This window comes from Talpa occidentalis, unplaced genomic scaffold (genome assembly GCF_014898055.3).
Source record: "Talpa occidentalis isolate TD23 unplaced genomic scaffold, MPIMG_talOcc4v2.1 talOcc4.6, whole genome shotgun sequence".
In the NCBI taxonomy this organism is placed as follows: domain Eukaryota; kingdom Metazoa; phylum Chordata; class Mammalia; order Eulipotyphla; family Talpidae; genus Talpa; species Talpa occidentalis.
This window is the reverse complement of record NW_023604972.1, coordinates 124,135,734-124,154,980: the sequence shown is the minus strand read 5'-3', so window position 1 is coordinate 124,154,980 and position 19,247 is coordinate 124,135,734. Positions and strand designations below refer to the sequence as shown.

At 44.6% G+C, this 19,247-nt stretch overlaps 2 protein-coding genes across 6 annotated transcripts in view; one reads left to right on the top strand and one right to left on the bottom strand.

The window, feature by feature from the left end:
- The window catches only part of LOC119260455 (40S ribosomal protein S23-like), an 80,148-nt gene extending 76,877 nt beyond the window's left edge, over positions 1-3,271 (bottom strand). The window contains 1 exon segment of the mRNA XM_054688290.1: positions 3,201-3,271. Coding sequence (XP_054544265.1) covers positions 3,201-3,271 — 71 coding nt within the window.
- The window catches only part of PDZD2 (PDZ domain containing 2), a 319,093-nt gene that overhangs the window by 209,374 nt on the left and 90,472 nt on the right, over positions 1-19,247 (top strand). The gene's annotated exons all lie outside the window — the stretch shown is intronic.

Genomic DNA, 19,247 nt, shown 5'->3' with positions numbered 1-19,247 from the left:
GTTCCCTATTGTTTTGTCTTTTTCCAGCATGTCATATGAATGGACTTATACAGCATGTAGCCATTAAATCTGGCTCCTTTCACCTAGCACTATGCATCTGAGATTCATCCATGCTGTTAGAGGTATCAATAGTCCTTTGCTTTTGGTTGCTGAGTAGTGCTCCATTGTATGGATGTACCACAGGTATTTTATCCCTTCGCTCCTTGAATGTGCTGTCATATCAGGTAGAGGCCTGTGTAACATTTCACAAAATGTGTCCTTCTCTGTCCTTCTGTGTCCTTCTCTCATCTCTGCAAACATGGTCTATAGGACAGATAAATTATTGTTCTCTCATGTGATCTCTGTACGTCGGCGATGCCAGATAGTTATCTTTATCATATCTCTTGAAGCATGGAAAATATATGAAAAGTGAAGTATTTAGACAGAGTATGTATCTGTCTAAATTTTTTCTTTGCCTGCAAGCATCAGCACTAGCCTTTTGTCTATTTTGAATACAGATCTTGTTACACTTTGAAATTAGTTTAAACCCTTCTTGTTTTTTGTTCGTTTATCCTTTTTAAAGAAAAGTCTGGTCAAACGACTTAAAGGAAATCTGTCACTGCTTTAATATTATGACTTTATAATTGAGTTGTAATTATTATAAAAACAGAGATGCCAGACTTTTAAAATCTTTCAAAGTACTGTTTTCAGTTTAAAATTGGACTCATTCCACTAAATGTCTATGGTAATAATTTTAAGAACTCTATGCCAAGAGATATAGTTATATCATAAACACTGCACTCTGAAATTCAGGTTAGAGAAGGGAGAGAATGATTGGAGAGAATGATTTGAAATAATTATGTGATAGGAATGTCTGAATTTGTAACCTCTGTATACCTTTGATTTATGATTTGGTAAAAATAACTTTCAAAGAAAGCCCTCTTGGATTCCATAACCTCAATTGAAAACTTGTGGGATGCAGATTAGAGCATGGAGATTTACTCTAAAGGCTCAAAGCTGACCATGAGGGCTGACTAGGTAAATTACTTGTTTGTTTTTTAATGGGAATGATCATAGCTTATTGCATCCCATAAACTGAAGAACAGTTATTAAGATCATGTATCTGCAACCGCAGTTCTTGTACTTTGTAAATGGGCTCCACAGAGAGAATTTTAAAAACACAAGATTCTGCCATTTTCCTGCTTTATAAAATACAATTTCCATCAAACTCTAAAAAAAGGATGTTTTTGGAATTTGAGCAGATAAATTAAAATTCAGCTGAAAGGGGAAAGTGAGTTATAGCTGAGACATTTTCAGAAAAATCAGAACTATGAAGAAGGGTGTGTTCTCTCTCAGCAGACAGCAAACCATACACTAAAGCTATAGTCATTAAAAGAGTGGCACAGGAGTCAACAAATAGGCTGGTGGAATAGAGTAGGGAATCCCAAAAAGGCTCATAAGGGTCAGGGAATTTGGTGTAGGAAAGGGAGTCATTTGAAACTGTAATATAAACAACAGCCTGGTTAGTGAATTTTATTGAAACCGTTAGCTAAAACTTTTTAGAAGAAAGTGTAAAGTTAAGTCCTGCCCTAACATGAATCAATAAATTCCAGGGGGAAGGATGAGTTAAATGAAATGTATGAAAGTAGTAGGAGCAGAGAACATGATCATCTCAGGTTGGGGAGCCTCCACAAGTAGGACTGAAAAATGCAGACACTACAAAGGAGATGCTGAAGTTATGGGTGAGAGCGCCCCATAAGATAAAAGTTGAAAGTGAAATTGTGAGAATGGTTTTGGGGGGTGATGCAAAGGAATAACTTTCATGTTTTCCTTGATCTACTTCACCATATGAGTTTGGGGTTTTGTTGTTTTTATTTTTTATTTTTTTGCAAGAATGCAGAGTTGCCTCATTTTCGCCATGTGTGCCATGGCAAGCAGACATCTAAATTGTAGCAGCTTCAGTTTTTTTAACCTCCTGTCCTCACTTACAGTGATTCACATTTAGAAAAGATGGGTCCGTGTCTCACTGTAGTTTTGTCAAACTCTTATGTTTGGAAAACCACCGCCTTGTTGATACTCTGCATTTTTCCACCACTGCTCATTAGTACTCAGGGCAAAGGGTACAGGATTTGACTCATCATTAAGTGCATGTGACTGCTGGCTTACTGTAGTGCTGGAAACGCCTGCACGCTGGAGGAGGGCCTAGGGGAGGCAGGGACAAGCAAAAGGGCTACAGGCCCAGTGTTAGGTGTGCAGTCCTATCGATTAACATGATGTTCATGTAAATCCACTTGGGAGTCATTAGAGAACATTTCATCTTCAAGTGCCAAGTTCAGTGTAATTAGCCCAGTGCTGGCAATGGAGGATGCCTAAGACCTGTGCTCTGTGGAATTTCTAGAGAGAAACTACCCCTCCAGCAGTCAGGTAGAGGTAGACCTAGGAGCCCAACAGTGGTAGACAGTGTTTCTGGAAACACTTGTCCTCTTGGTCTTTTGAAATAGGCGTCTTTTTAACTGAATCTGTGCTCTGAGATTGGGGTGTTTCACATGACTCCCCAGACTGCCAGGTTAGAAAGTTGGCTTGCTGGGGAGTAGACTGCTTCCCTAGGGCTGCTGTAGAATTGACTTTGCCTGAGCATGTGGGCCAGGAGCCTGGGGATGGTGTCCAGTTACCCAGCTACTCACCTTTATCATCCAGGTTTTCATTTCCTTTCACCAGTGGGGATTTTATATGTAATTAATTCACTTCTCCATTTGCAGCCAAGTGGTCCTGGGTATAATCACTGTGAAAATTTTTTAGTTGTTGTAATCATATGCCTCATGTTTTGCATCTTCATATCATTTCATTCTCAAAACAATCCATTTCAGATGAGGAAACCGAGGCAAGACACAGTTTGCTCTAGGGTTACACAACAGTTAAGTGACACACTCAAGCCTAGGTCCTTGGGACACCAAAACCTGCAGTCTGTCCAACAGGCTGCTAGGGCCAGCCCAGCCCAGTCCCAGTGGGTAATGTACCCTCCTGGCAGCATGAGGAGAATTCTGGAAGATCTTCCTGATCTGAGTCGAGCTCATTCTTAAAACAGAGGCTGTCACATCTCCAGTCTCTGTGCACAGGAGGAGGGAGGAGCTCTGGATCAGGTGTCCTTGTGGGCCCCATGAAGCTCCTTCATCTCCTAAGTTTTATCCCCTATAGACTAGCGCCAGCCCTGGCTTCCTTACCTGCCTCCCAAGTTTGTCTTGGTCAGATAGTGAGGATGACGCTGCTGCCAGCGTTGACTGTCGTAATACATGAAGACTACACCAAAGCAAGGCAGTGTCAGTAACAGAGTAAGGGCGCTGCACCTCCTGTCTTTTGTGTGCAGCCCTTCAGGCTGGGCTTTTATCCCTCCGGTGATACACTTTGCCTAACACTCTTTGAACCTTTCAAACCTCCCCTACATGTAAGGCTGCGGGAAGCAAACTCCAACCCTATCGTATAAACAAGGGAAAGTAGCCTTGTTAGATGAAGACATCCCTTAGCAATGTGGGTGTGTCTTAAGAAGATCTAAATGGGGACTCCTCCCTTCCCAGGAACTTCTAGGTGAGGTCTGAGCAGTGCAAATGCCCATAGTCTTTCATTCTGTTATGTAACACATTCGTCCTTACTTGACTGACAAGATGGCAGTTCACGTCTACTGCTAGAGGGAGACGAAGGAGCAGCTGGCCACGTTACCACCTGTGCTCTGATAACCGCCAGACGCCACAGGAGAAAGGCTAAAGAGGAAACTCAGTCCATCCCAAGTGTAGGTCTTTTAGAAACTTGTGTGATGCATGGATAATACTGTAAAGGTCAGGAATGACACAGGGCAGGTTTTCTCTGATCCAGCAGACCAGGTACAGGAGGAGTCCTAGAGAGACCTCAGTGGTTTTTTGCAGGTCTTTTATTGGGATTTAGCAGGTACGTGGCAGGCAGGGGTGTTGGGAGGCTGGTGGGCTGGTAGGCTGGTAGGCTGGCAGGCCTCCCAGCCCCCAGCAGGTCTTCACTCTGGGCTCTCCAGCCTTTTCTCGGCTTCTCTGCTTCTTGGCTTCTCTGTGACGCCGCCCTTAAAAGCCCAGTCTCAGCCCAGGTGAATCCCATCTACCTAGGCCCACACCCTACTCCAGGTGCCCACCATCAGGCATGCACTCAGGACCGCAAGGATCCATCATCTATCCTGATGGCGGGAGGGCAGAAAAGCCTGACATTTTTCCTTACCCTACAAATACCCTCTGACATCTTTATTGGGTTTATTTGCTTTTAACCTCTAAGTGTGTTCAGTGAGAGAGCTGCATTGACAGCACAGCTAATACCTGTTGGCGCCGACCCAGGGGAAGTCACCCGTCAGTGACTTGAGCTCTCTGTAGCCCACTGAGCAAGATGCCACCCTCAGACCATTACCAAGACTTGGTGGATGTGGCCCTGAGGTCCATGTCGTTAATTAATGGAGTCAACCTCAAATGTAATGCTGAAAATAAGAAAATAACCTCTTACCATTTTTCCCTCTGAAGTGGTTGGAGCCTCTCTGCGCAGTGGTGAGCGAGGGAACAGTTGGCGTTCTCATGACTCAGTTCCCCGGCTCATCGTGAAGGTGATCAGCTGTAGCCTCCACAGTGGTTTTGCCCATTGGCTGGTCCTAAATCATTTCCCCTGTTTGGTAAGATCGTTGCTGTGCCCTTAATGGCTCATTAAAGAAAAGAAGCACAGGGGACGCTGATGCTTCCGATTGATAATGACCGTGATCAGTCTCATGCTGATGTTCACCAGATCTTTAAGTGACACTTGATCAAAAGTCACACATAGCGGATGTCTCGTCCTACCCAGTGTAGCTGCTGCTCATTGGAATAAAGACTATTCCTCCCTGTGGTGTATTGTTTGAGAAGTGATTACAAGTTGCAACTGGCAGTCTCCCTCATCTTGTCATCTAGATACCAAACATCAATGTGAAAAACAAAACAGCACAGTTAATGCAGTTCATATGCAAAACTCCTAAATGTTCAAGGCTCTAAAAAGCAAGTTTTTTCAGTTCTTGATGCCATAGGTTTCACGTAGGTAGTTTTCCCTATATTTTAAATATTTTCCTTCTATTTCATAATAGCTATTTTAACTTTTTTTTTTTTTAAGATTTATTTATTTATTCATACAAGCACTGGGTACAGTCAGAAGCGCGGGAAGGTGGGAGAATTCACCAGAGCCAGAGCGGGGAGCAGAACAGGCAGAGAGACCGAAGTACACGGCTGAGGGGAGCAGCAGGCGGCAGGAGAGGTCTGGGCACCAGGTGGGACAAGCCATTGGGACCCTCGCTGGCGGCCGGGGATCGAACCGGCGCTGCAGAGGCTGCGGTCAGCTTCACAGCCCAGCGCTCAACTGCTGCGCCACTGGGGAGTCCCGCTATTTCAGCTTTTTAAATGACATATTATTTAGATTCAAGTCAGTAACTCATCACTGTGCTTATGGATTAATCTGAAGTAAATGAAACAGCTTGCTTTACCTGTAAAACAGGGCGCTTTGTCTTGATATTTTTAAAGATTGTGTTAAAGGGGACTTTACGCTCTTTTTTTTTTTTTTTTAAGTATGCCCTTAATTAGCATTGACATAAAGTTGGTTCGTTACATAAACATGAATTTACGGAAAGTCAGTTTATTACATAGCCGTGTGAAACAAGATCAAATTATTTTACATAGGTCTTAGAGGGCTTTGCAAGATTGCACCTTGTGATGGACGTTCAGGAGTCGAAGGGCTTGGAAAAGGAATGGCAGGGGAGGTGACTGTCTTTGTTTCCTAGCATGGACTAAACAAAGAGCCACAGCTTTGATGGCTTAAATCACAGCACCATGTTTACTCTCTCTGCAGCCTGGAGGCCTGAGACAGAATATTAGCAGCGGTGCTCCCTCCTCTAGGCCTCTTGTGGCTTCCAGTCCTTGTAGGTAACCCTGGCACTTCCTGGCTGGGAGATGCATCGTGCCAACCTCTAGCTCCGTTGTCACATCATCTCCTGTGCACCTGTGTTCTTATCCAGCTCGTATAAGGACCTCTCACCAGAGTCCACCTTGATCCAGTATGATCTTATCTGGATCCTAATGCAATTATACTTGCAAAGATCCTATTTCCAAATGAGGTTACATTCTGAGGTTGTAGGTGGACCTGAATTTAGGGGTGCCACTCTTCATCCCAGAGGCTCTGTACTACTAGGCTTGAGACAGACTCAGAATCATAGTCAGAATCACTGCTTGCCCAGGGCTTTGCACATGGTCTTGAACTGTGCCGGAACTGTCTCCCCTCAACCCAGACCCTGCACTTCTGCCTCCTCCCACCTTACCTGACTTCTGTTGGGCCTCAAGACCCCTAGCACCTCCTGAAGAAAACCTGGCCTGTCCATATCACCCCCAAAGCTGGCCAGTCCCTTAACCTGTGCTTCTGTTAGATCATTTTTCATGTAATGAATGTCATTTTTAAATTACAGAGCATCAAATCATATATATTATTTTGTATCTTATTTTATTTACCTAATAACTAAGATGTTCTAATATTTGACTTATTATGTTTTATGCATTTTTAATATCATTTAGATAATTATGTACTCAACTCATTAATTTTTGCAACTGATCACACATTGAAAACTCTTGAGGGCAGGACCGATGGTCCTAGCCCATTGTCCACGCCCAATTTTTAAACCTCTTTCTCTTTGTATCCTCTCCTTCATTTTCAGAGAAAATCTGCCTGGACCCAAGACTGACTGTGGTCTGGGGCTGCCGATAAAGGTCTTAGCAGAATTCCCCTTTTGGTGGGGGGCGGTGGGCTGCGATTGTTTTCTCTCTGCAACCTCTGCATCTGTCCATCTGTCCCTCTGTGTGTGCATCTGTGGGAGCCAGGGAGGAAGCCAGACTCAGTGTCAGCTGAGCCGTCCTGAACCCAGGGCATTGAGAACATGACTGCGTTCATTGATCCCATTGGGATTTAAGAAATGAATGAATTCTGAATACTCACTTTTTTAATTTATTCTTCCTCTTGGTTTCTTTTACCTTCTGCCCTCACTTCTGCCCCAGGGAGAGCAAATCGGGACATAAAAGCTTTGAGAAGCAGACATTTTCTTTGGAGAAGGTCTATATACTCTTCCATCTGGAACTTCAGCCATTTGAAGGGATCCTTGCCAGTCCCTTTGGACTTAGCCGTATTTTTATTTATATTTTTTAAAGATGAATTCAGTGAAACTAGATCTTGTCAGCTTTGTGTTGGTAATTTAAAGACCCTCCTTTTCAGTTCTGAAGTTTTCCACAGATCACCTTTGTCAAACTTCACTCACACCTGGGGTCATCTCCTGCTCAGAAGCAAAGTACGAGGAGGGGGTCTACGGGGCAAATGGAAGTTATCAGGCTTTTTCCACTCTCCTGCCATTAGCATCTATGATCGACACCTGTGGTCCTATGCGCATGCCTGATGGCGGACACTGGAGGATGGTGTGGGCGCGCCTAAGTGGGCACACCTGAGCCAAGAGACTCACTATATAGGGGAGGGGAGTCACAGAGGGCAGCAGGAAGGGCGACAGAAGACCGCATGGTGGACAGCATCAGAGAACAAAGTGAGGAAAGAGCATATGGGGATTCTCAGGGGGCCCAAGTTGCTGTCTCCCTGCTGGCTAACCTGTGGGGGTGATGCCCAGGGCTCCAAGGTTCTCGTTCAAGCTGCCTGAACCGACAGTGAACCTGCTCGGCCTCAGATGGTTGCAGAACAGGGCCCTTTTGAGAAATGGTGGTGCCAACAGGTGCCAACAGGTAAGTCCTTCAAGGAAGCTGGACAGAGGGACTAAGTGAACCTCAGCATGATGTGCTTAGTTGGCACAAGAGCTCATTTTTTTTTTAACTTTTTTTTTTTTTTAATAGAGGCATGTTTTATTTATTTTATTTATTTGTTTGTTTATACAAGCACTGGGTACAGTCAGAAGCGCGGGAGGGTGAGAGAATTCACCAGAGTAGGGAGCAGAGCAGGCAGAAGGACCGAAGTACACTGCTGAGGGGAGCAGCGGGCGGCAGGAGAGGTCTGCGCGCCATGTGGGACCCTCCTCCGGTGGCCGGGGGAGCAGCCGGGGATCGAACCGGCGCAGCAGATGTTGCGGGCAGCTTCGCAACCCAGCGCTCAACCGCTGCACCACCGGGGAGGCCCAAGAGCTCATTTTAAAAGAGTGCAATAGGTTTCTCTAAGAGGAAGTTTCTGGAAAGTACTCAGGATAAAAATTGCTAACATGAGCCAGAAGAAAACTTCCTAGTTGAGTGTTGCTTTGTTTTTAATAATCCTGTGCCCTGAATCATCTCAGCCCAAATCAAGGCCTTTGAGCCTCTGGTAAATGGGGCGCCCTGGCCCCTGGCAGCATCCATCCTCACGAAACTCCAACCTGTACGAAAAAAAGGGTGTGGTTTGCCCCTCACCAGGAGGAATGTCAACAAATTCAGATGCCCCTTTATCTCTGAGAGATTTTTCCCTCTAAATGAGACAACACTTTGGAAAAAACTCTTTGTTGTTCCCCAAGATTGGAGAAGGCCCTTTCTTCAATGCTGTTTTCTCCTCCCTTCCAGAGTCTTCCAGCTCACACTCTTCCTGGTGTGCAGTTCAAGAAATAACTTTTGAGGGTGTTTGTTTTTCCAGGCAGCCCATGGCTCTGATTATGTTTTTGAATGTTTTCTGTTTGCTCTAAGGAGGAGGCTTCCAAGTCTAGCGTGCCTCCTGCCAGCTATTTCCTGTTGAGAACACTTGGTAACGGAGAGAGCTCCTCGTAGTCTAAAACATGCCTGTGACTCAAATACCCACACCTGCTTGCTCCTCGTCCCGAGGCGAGATGCCGGCTCTCACGCTGGGTGTGTTTTCCCCTCGAGTTCAAACACAAGTCTACAGACAGCCTCTGTAGACATCTTACAAACATCATCGTGTGGACTAGCTAATGGCTTGTAATATGTGGTCGTATTTACTAGGCAAACCACCAGCTCTGGAAATTCCTCCTCAGAAAAGCAAGAGAGGCCTTGAAAAGGAGGCAGCTAGACCGAAAAGAAGGGCTACCTTCCAGATATGCATGATAAATGGAGGAGAAGCGGGTCAGGGCAGCGGAGGCGGGAGGGCCAGTGTCTCCCTTGCACGCACGTGCATCTGATTTACTCCTGTGTCTGATTTCTCTGTGGCAGTTGCTTGTATCAGTGTGAGCAGCCTGCATGTTTTGCAAAATATTTTACAAAATCTATTCAGCGGTCAGCTGATCTCACAGCTCGGTTGGGATGGGCAGCCTCCCAGACTCCGCCCTGAGTCCGGGGGCTGTTCCAGCACCTCTGGGGCCATCCTCAGAGTTCAGGCCAGGCCAGCAAGCTTGCAATTGCTCTGGGAGCTGGGAACCTGCCTCTGGCCAGATGGACTTGTGGAAGCGAAACAAGAGGCCGCTATTGGTCTATTTTGAAAGACATCTGTCTCATCTCTGCTGGCGGCTCATGTGGCTGTGCTGACTGTCTACACTGTGCTGACTGTCTACACTGGCCTGACCCCCTGCAGCACCCCCATTCTGTAAACAATGACTTAGAGCCATGAGGCCCGTTAATGCCTCTCTGCCCCTAGGGGCCAGATGCTGTATCTGGGGTGCGCAGGCCCTCCCTCTTCAGATCTTCAGCTTTCAATGCATTTCTGAGTCCTGCCTGACCTGTGAACTTGCTTCTTCCAGAGAGTCCTTTTTCCCACCTAGACGCTGGTACCTGTGGCTCCATCTAACTCCAGAATCGGCTTTGACTGTTCAGCTCTTGAGCTGCCTCCTGGGGATTCCATCCAGGACAATAGCTGCAGACAAGTTTAACTGGTTGACCTGTGATTACCTAGCAAATTTCTGAGAGGGGGGAGTAATTGGCATTTATTGTATACCAGGCAGGAAACCACCTGGCTTAGTCGATTATCCCATTTAATCCTCTCAGTAACCCCCTAGGTAGGTAGACTAAGGAATTAGTCTCTGAAGTTAAGTGTCTTTGCGAGGGGCCCAAGTGGCAGGACTCATATGAGTCTAGCATACTCTTGCTCCAAATAGTGTTATTTGAGTGAATTTTGGTGACACTGTTTCGGTATGAAGTAAAGAAAGTCCGAATGTGAAGGGCCCTTTGCCGTTGATTATTCCTGCTACACCCAAAAGATTTAAAGGAAACCTTTAAATGCCATCTGTACAGCTATGGGATGAGTAAAATTCCCCCAAATTGAGAAGGTAATTGAGTCTGAAGAGTGACATGGGCCTGTCCATTAATCACAATTAAAGTTTACTAAGGACACCTTACAGGGGTCCAAAGCCAGTGGCCAGGACTGCGGGTGAAACAGGGGGCCCACCACCCTCTTGGCCGGGGTCTTCATAGACCATTCTTGTGTAAGACTGTTGTCCTGCTGGATGTCTAGTGTCGTCACACACATCTTTGTTCTACTAAGATCAATAGAGTTGTGTATGGGTCACAAGTACAGATTAATGTACATAAAAGAGACCATAGGGGAATTGACTGCCTTCCCAGAGGCCCCACTCATTGGTCATGGACCAAACATGGCGTCCAGACAAGATGGCGTCACTTAGGCCTTCCTACACCATTCATTCCACTTGTTAAAAATTCCTCTGCTGGTTTCTTCTATAACCATATTCATAACTGAGTCTAATCCTATTCCTCAAAGGCCCTTTTTGGCTATTATTTCCCATCATCTCCTTTGGGGGTACTGTTTTGTTATTATTTTGCCCTGTTTACATTGGGTTCTCCAGGAAGCAGATGGTGAGTTGGAGCTGAGAGCAGTGAGTGTCTGTTAGGGTAACAGCTGTGAAAGAAAAAAGGATGAAGCAGGACTGGGCAGGGGAGACTGACAGGGAGCTCTGGGGCAAAGCTGGCCATTAGAGGAGTCCCACACGGTGGAAATGGCCAGGCCTCGTCTCCTGTCTCTCACCATTGCCCTGGAATCACCCCGAGGAGTGAGACAACTGAAAGCTGAGGTGGGCCATGCACTCAGTGTTGCAGGTCGTGAGCTGACCAACATGTCCTCAGCAAAAGGACACATTCGTTACTTGACGGGGTGACCGAGTGGTACTTCATGGCCACACAGCCCAGGGATTTGTCTACCCCTCCCTCATTCTGCTTTCTGTCACCCGGTCACCTCCTGACAGCTCCCTGTCTTCCATAAGAAGACCTAGGAATAACGAGCACGGCATTAGGATGTACTTGCTCACAGACTGCTGAAAGTCAGGGCAAAGCAGGGAGTGTAACATAGAGAGGTCCCCTCTGCACAGTCCTGCTCGGGGAGGGAGACAAGGGAGGGTGACTGAGCTCCAGTAGCCCTGAGGGGAAAGGTCAACATGGGAGAGCATATCATGCTTTTGCTATTTTGCTTGACCTTTGTCAGGTCTGGGGGCCACGTTGGTGCCTAAGTCGTCTAATTCTGGGTAATCTGAGTTTTGCTTCTACTTTCTCATTCGTAAGGACTGTGTCAGGCTCCGAGCTGTGAGATGGATTGGGGGCAGTGGCTGCCTCTGCCTACACCCTGACACAGCCTTAACCCTCCCAAGTGCTCACCTGCCTTCTGGGCCTGCCTGGAATAATCTCTTGTTTGCCCTAAGGCCCTTTTCTTACGGTTTGGGACATTTGGGGTGTAAAAAAACCACTGAAGTAGAATCCCTATGAAGTAGAGAGAGGCCTCTTTTGGCTGTTAGAGGTTGCAGCCCATTTTGTTCATTCCAGCCTGGTCATGATGAGCTACATTAGGATGGGGCTTTGCCACAGTGAATCCCAAGGTCATTGCCTGGATGTGTTTGGTATCAGATGGAAATTTGAATCCCAGTTCCACCCATACTCTGTGATCTTGGGCACATTAAGCCTCGATTTTCTCATCACTAAAAAGATGGGTCATAATGTCTATCTAGGGTTGTTTTATATTGAAGTAAGTGATGGGTGTGCTAGCACAGTATGCAGTACACAAGGTGCAGCATGGAGGATAGTTCCTTAGTCAATATTGGTGCTAGTCCCCCTCATCTATTATAACTTCGGTTGGTTTAATATAGTTCTAATATAAACACACCTTTAAAAGCAAGCTTTGCATTTTCATTTCAGCATTTATGCTTATGCATCCAATAACTTAAGGTTTCTCTAATGTTTCACCTGCAGTTGTTTTTAAAATCCCAGTGGAAAGGAACAAATGGCCCTGTATTTTCCTTGTCTAAACGTAATTAAGAACCAGGGGCCACAAAAGGGTCACAAAGATATTCAATGATGTCACCTCTGGCCATTAAACACGAGAAAAGTCCATCGATTGGAAGCCAAGATTTTTACATTGTTCTATCCACATCTGTAAGAACTTGGCTAATCTGTTTTCCTAAACCAGGGGTCTATTGATTTGACTTTCTTATAACCAGAGTCCTTCAAACTAGGAAGAGTCCTGGAGAATCATGCAGATGGGTCAACCGTAGGGAAAATACCCAACAAATCCAGCTTCTAAGGAGCACCCTTTGCTTGGAGAGAAACTTATTGTCAGTCTTTCAACAAAGAAAGTCTGCGTGAACCCAAGTAGATTATGAGACCTGTCCAGCCCGACCATGTGCCAAAGAGTCTTAAAAAAGAAAGAAGAGAAAAAGAAAAGCATGTTTAAAAATATCCTGAGTCCACCAAGGACAGAGGAGATTCAGGGGAAGAGTGAGTGACATTAGCCAGCGCACACTGATGGGGGCAGTGAATTTGCAATTTCTTAAGTATCTTTGCTGACTTTAAGACAGCGAAAGATTGGGAAAGAAGCCCCTATTTTGATGGAAGCTGTTTTGACAGAAGTGAAACCAGGCTTAGCACGAGGTGGGGGCAGACTCTTGCCAAACCAATGGGACAGACCCAAGGAGGATTGAGGTGAGCTGGGGAAATTATTTCAAGATGGAGCAGGATCCACTTGAAAGGGAGAGAACTGCACGATACAGACGTTGCATCCATACTTGACTTAGTGTGTGAATAGTATCATGTGGTTCTGAGATACGGGGACCCTCAGGAGTGTCCCCTTTTATAGAATCACCTGTGGGGAAGGGGCTGGTCACCTTTTGAATCATGCGTCGTGTGGATTACTAGGCCGTGGTAAAATCTGAAATTCGTCTGGTTGCGGGGGTGGGGGCGGAAAGGGAGAATGTGTGGCGTGGTGACGTACGTCTGAAGAGGTGTGGTCCTCTGCCCTTCAATCATACACCATGTTGTATAAACTAAAGTTACCTCAGTAAAAATTTGATTTAAGAAATGAAAAGGAGACTGTTGCTCACTCTCACAGCCTCTAGCACTTTCACCAGGGAGGAGCATGGGCGATGTGGCAGGAGCAATATGGGTCTCAATCTCTGGGTCACCTTTGACACACTTTCAGGGCTTGTAGCCTGTTAGAAGATAAATTGAAAATGATCTTTGGGATGTGGTCTGGCTGCAGGGACTCTTGAGTGTTGATACAGCCTCTTCCAAGGCTAGGGCAACACGAGCTGTAGGAAAACATAGGAGTTGGCATCGGAAACGCACCTGGCAGGGCTGCAGGGCCGACAGCAGGGGCGTCGGGAGGTTTTCTGTTTCTCAGACCCGGCCCCTCTCCAGCTTTCAGAGCGCGTCATAGCAGAGACCACTGGGGGGTGAAATCGGTGTCTTTGGCTGGCCAGGGAGGTGTAGAAGCTTCACGAGCACTGCTCCAGGCAAAGGAAGTCTGGGAGGGATTTTGGGTCCTGTAGCCCCAGAATTCTGTCCTGGATGGAAATAACAGAGAAAATAAAAAATGGAGTGCGGTTGATAGGAGCGCATCAGAACATGAATCTGTGAGCATATTACACATGTTAAATATGGGCAGCATCAGCATGTTCTATGCTACGTGTATTATGTGCCATTCCCAACACATTGCATGGTGTTGGGAAACGTTGCCTGCTGAGTGTTAGTGAGGACAGAAGTAAGGAGAGCTCTGCTCTTGAAGCGGAGTTGGTTTATGATGACATGGGAACAGTGGGCGGAGGGAAGGGGACCCCATGGGAAAGAATGCTCGCTCCACCTAAGTGCGGTCACGTCAACAACTTTGGAGGCAGGAGGGGCTTTCAGGGGCCTCTGTGGAGGAGGGAGGGAATAGTGGTCTTCACAAGAGCCCAAGAGGCCTTGCATAAATTGGTCTGCTACCTCTCCTCCGTCATATCCTGTCACTCTTGTCCTCGCCCACTCCTTTCCAGCCACAGCGCCTCCTTGCCGCTCCTCACACACACCAGCCACCCTTCCAGTTGACCACATTCACACTGGCTCCTCCCTTTATCTAGAATGTTCTTCCAGGTAGCTGCATGCCCAGTTTTCATCTTCACGTCTTTGCTCAATGTATTCTTCCCAACGGGGCTGCTTAGCCACAGCGTTGAAAATTTCAGCCTGGGTCTTCCAGCTGCTGGCATGCCTGGTCCTCTTTATCCTGTTAGACGTTTTCTGTTTTACATAACTTGTCTCCCTTTCTAACATACAAACAGTTGGATGCTTGTTTTAATAGGTCTGTTGTTGATAGCCCGTCTCCCTCAATAGACTGGAAACTCCACAAAGACAGGAGCCGTAGTTTTGTTCAGCGCTGTACTCCCAAATGCTTGGAACAGTACCTGGCATATAGACAGAGTTCAGTAACCACTTGCTGAATAAATGAATGAATGAATTTATAATGAGCAAATAATAATTTTATAAACAAAAAGATAACATGTCATGAGAAAAAAAGTGGAGCAAGTTCCAGGTACACTGGCTGAGCTCATCAATTGCCTGATGAGGGGAGATCGACTCGTTCACACACGTCAGATTCTGGCTTGACCAGCATTCCCCCTGCCCCCTAGAAAGAGGTGACCAACATCAGCGTGAGTTAGCAGAGCTGTGTGGCCAGAGTTCTGATTTGATTCTGTGTTGGCTGCAGGTTGATCTCATATAGTTGTCAGAAACTCTGGTCCCCCACAGAACTTTAATAAGGAAATTTGCAAATAGAAGCCCAGAGGTTCTCTTCTGAGGACCAGCATCTCTGCCACCTGCTTTATAAGTTCAGTTCTCATCCCTGATCAGGCATTTTCTACTAATTTAACTTCTGAATTCCTATTTCCTAAAGGTGCAATGATAAAAGAGCTTTATGAAAGCTTGCATTGATTCATGCAGAAAAGTGGTACATGAAAACCTTTGAGGAAAACTGAAACGTCATGTAAACTTATTGTCATGGGATAGAAAAGGCCACACTCCTGTTTCCTTCCCCTGAAGCTGTATGAGAATGGAAAATGTGTAGTGCATCCTAATGTCAAGCTACTTTGCTGTGGGGTTGTGAATTTAAATCAATTGCGTTAGTCTATAATATCAATTTTTAAGGTAAATATGAAAATATGATCCCTTGTTGCATAGAAATCAAAATAATGTTATAATCATGTTGCTTTGCATTCATTGTTTCTCTGCAGTCCCCAACACACACACACACACACACACACACACACACACCCTACCCCCGTCTCATCTCATCCAGTAGCTCTTCACAGTAAACAGAGAACCAGCTCTGCTTCAACACAGAAGGGACGTTACAGCCATGATGCAGGAGATGGAATTTCAGCAGTGAAAAGGCATACGTCCATTAATGCTGGTCAGACACAGCCTTCACGGTTAGCACCCTACATTTCATCAATGTTTGTGGAATCCGAGGGTGGAATACCCACCTTTCTTACACCTCTTCATATCAATCCAACTCTGTTAGATTCTGCCTTAAAGATGTATTTTCAGTATTGCTTTCTTTTCAGATGTACATTGACTTTTATTTCCTAATTATAGATGTCAAGAATAATACATCATCCAGCTCCTTTTCAAGTTCAGTGTTAGGAAACAGGACTAATTATAAATTGAGTTATTTTGTGTATTGTTCTGCTAAATGTCAAGAACTATGATTTTTTTATGATCTACTAGAAAGCCAACCATTAGCTGGCCGCAGTTTCACAGAGGCCCGCAAGAGATATGAGTCTCCTGGATCAGAGGTGAAGGAGTTAGTTATTCATAGAACTAGCAGTAGCGAGGACATCAGCGTATTTGCACAACTTCCCCAAGTCCTGTTTCCCTGAGGGCAACATGGACCTCTCTCTGATGTGTAGATGGGTGTGATTTAAGCTTCACTGCTAAACTGTGTGGTTGTAACAGGTTTAGATAATTGATCATTTGGGTTGCATTTGAAAGACTAATACTGTATCACAAGTCAGGAAAAAAATCTTGAATATTTATTAACCCTGATTCTTCATTCTCCACTTGACTTCCCCAATCCAAATTTTACAATAAAAAATGAAATAGAAATTTTGTAATAAAGAGAACATACTCATTTTTCATATCCTCTACTCTGATCTCCAGATCAAGGGGAGAGGGAAAAATTGGTGAATCCCAGCTACTTAGACCAAACAGAGGCAGTCAGAAGCAGCGCGGATTGGCTTCATCAGTGGTTAGATATGGCATTCTCATCATTTCTTGTCTAGGCCTAGACTTTGATGTGTTTTCAAAGCCTCATTGGTGCCTGAACCCCATCTTTATCCATCTAATCAGGGCTAATGCAGCACCTAAGAGAATACCTGTGGGGAGTCTGGTGACTAAAATAACTCCAAGAAATAATGTTTATCATCCTCCCATCTCCTCTTACTGGGTTGTCCAAACTTCCCTCCATTTCCCAGCACACTTCATCAGGAAACTGATCAGTAATATATATATATATTTATATATATATATATATATATAATTCTTCCACTCAACCCTTTGTTCTCTGAGAACCTATAGACTTAGAACCTCCAACAGCCCTCTGGCTTAATTAGGCTTAGCAAGTTTTCAAAAGACCCCAGTGGCTTTCCAGTCCCCCATTACTTCTTAGGCAAGAGGATATCATGGGTGAGAATAACTGACCTCCATTTGTCTTATGTGTTAGACAGACTGGCTATTAACAGCTAATGCTATTCTAGAAAACGCAGACCCTCTCATAGTAATTCATCTATAATCATTTTCCTGCAGTTCCTGTTTATTCTCCTATTGTTCGTACTGGAGACCCAATACACTCAGATGAAGTGAGAATGCCTGCTTTGGTGAAAAGTCCAAGTTCCAGAATTCATTTATGTGTTCTGAGTTATACAAGGTTTAGACCACATAATAGTAGAGACCGGTGCCCGGTGGTAGTCATCCAAGTTATTCTGAATTTCACACACATATATGCCCATGGTTCAGCTTGGCAGCACTCCTCTATGGGTTCACAGCATGTGCCAGCTATCAGTTATCAGTGGCTGGATGCCCAAGATGATTTTCAGAAACAGCTGGAGAACTCTTCCTGCAAAGACTTTAGCACATCAGTCTAGAATATCAAAATTGTAAGGTCACCTCACTCCCTCTTGATAGGACCAGGGCATGGTTAAATGATGTGTACCTTTGCCTTCCAACACCTCCTGTTTCTTGCCCATCTGATCTCTGGCCTCCCTGTTCTTCAAACTCCAGCCATCAGTTTTTCCAAGCATGCAGCCTCACCTGAACACGCCGCCCCAAGCCTCCTGCCTCTGGAAAACCTAGACTCCAGAATTATGACAGCTCAAGGAAGAGGGGAGGTACTTAAAACTAACAAGTTTTTGAAGGAAAAATAGGTAACAAGAGTCCAGTCAGGCCAAGTGAAATGAAGAACCACAACACATTTCAGAAGGAAAGTTCTAAGCTCAAACTCAGAACCTCATTTCTAGGTTTCCTGGTCTTTCCTTGTTTATCTTAGGACCATCCTGGGATGGTCAAACTCAAGTATATTTTAATTGAATTGAATTAACACTTTTACATGCCAGAAGACAGTTTCAAATTTTTGGAAGCAACCAAAAATAATCATATGGTAGAGAAGCTTCTAAAGGCTAGTTTTGCTTACTGTTAAAAACAAGTAAATTGTCTATTTTTCTAAGAAGTGATCATATTCTATTTCTTCTCTCAAATTTTAACTTTGAAATTTAAAAATTACAAAATTGGGTAAGAAAGAGAAAAGGAAATTGGAAGTATGAATTAGCCAGGAAGGTGCTGGAGAAGTTAGGTAAGTCATTTCAATACAGATGGATCAGGAATGTGAGGACATTACATTTAAGGTGATTTGATGAATTGTAAGAAAATGACCCCCTTCCTAAAAGTCTCGCTCTCATCAGCTAGCCACAGTGTCAATAAGTCATTCATTACACTTTGCTTTAGGTTGAACTTAGAAAGGTCAGTGTCCAGGAAGGAATAAAATAACCTGTCATACAGTTCCTTTAAGGTGTCATGGTCTTATTTATTGCTAGGAAGCCAGAAGATGGTGCTGAACTAAAGATAAACTCCTCTAGTTTTATAATTTTACTGAGTATGATCCCTGCCAAAGGAATAAAATACTCTCAGTCATGGAAACTTCCAAGGTTCTTGTAGCTTCTGTGAGAGTAGAGATGAGAAAGATAGTCAAAGTCTTGTTCTCTGTCTCTGTGGTGGAGTTGGGGAATTGAAAAGAAAGGACTCTGGTTATTATCTGTCTATCAAGTTGTTCAGAGTTTTGTTTTTTACGTATTCTTTTATTTTTGTTGTTGTTGAAATACAGTTGACATATAGCAAATTAGCTTTAGGTGTACAACATGATGATGTGACTTCTGTATGCAGTGAAAATGATTACCACAAAACTTATTTTTTATCTAAGCAATATTTTTAATTTGCAGTATAATCTTTATAGTCTATGAGTGCCATCGAGTCCACTACATCCCTATGACTTAATTATTTTATAGCTGGACATGTACACCTCTTGATCCCTTCATCCATTTTGCACCTCACCTTCAAGTTTGTTCAGCATCTGAGTACCAAGGCCAAGACCCAAAAGCAGTTTTAAAGGAATAACCTCACCAGGTAACATCTTTTGCAGGTTGAGAGTAAATGTTTGGGAGGCCTAGAAAAACTTGGATACAAAAGGACTGTTTCTATTTTTCCAGGTTTGGTTCTGTCCTTGGCACTGACAGGGTTAGTAGTGTTGGGTTGACTTTCTCCATAGGCCCCATGATGCTTCCTGGGAAACTGTTGTTCACAATTATTAGAACAGAAAAGCAACCGAGAGGTGGCCCATTAAACACCCTCACCTTGCATATGAGCACACTGAACAAGAAGATGATCAGAAGCAGAACTGCACAGGGGACAGAGCACGAGTTTTGGGAGCAGACAGACCTGGGTCTACCACTGAGCAGCTATGTAAACTTAGGCAAACTCAATGACATTTCTTAGTTTCTTCCT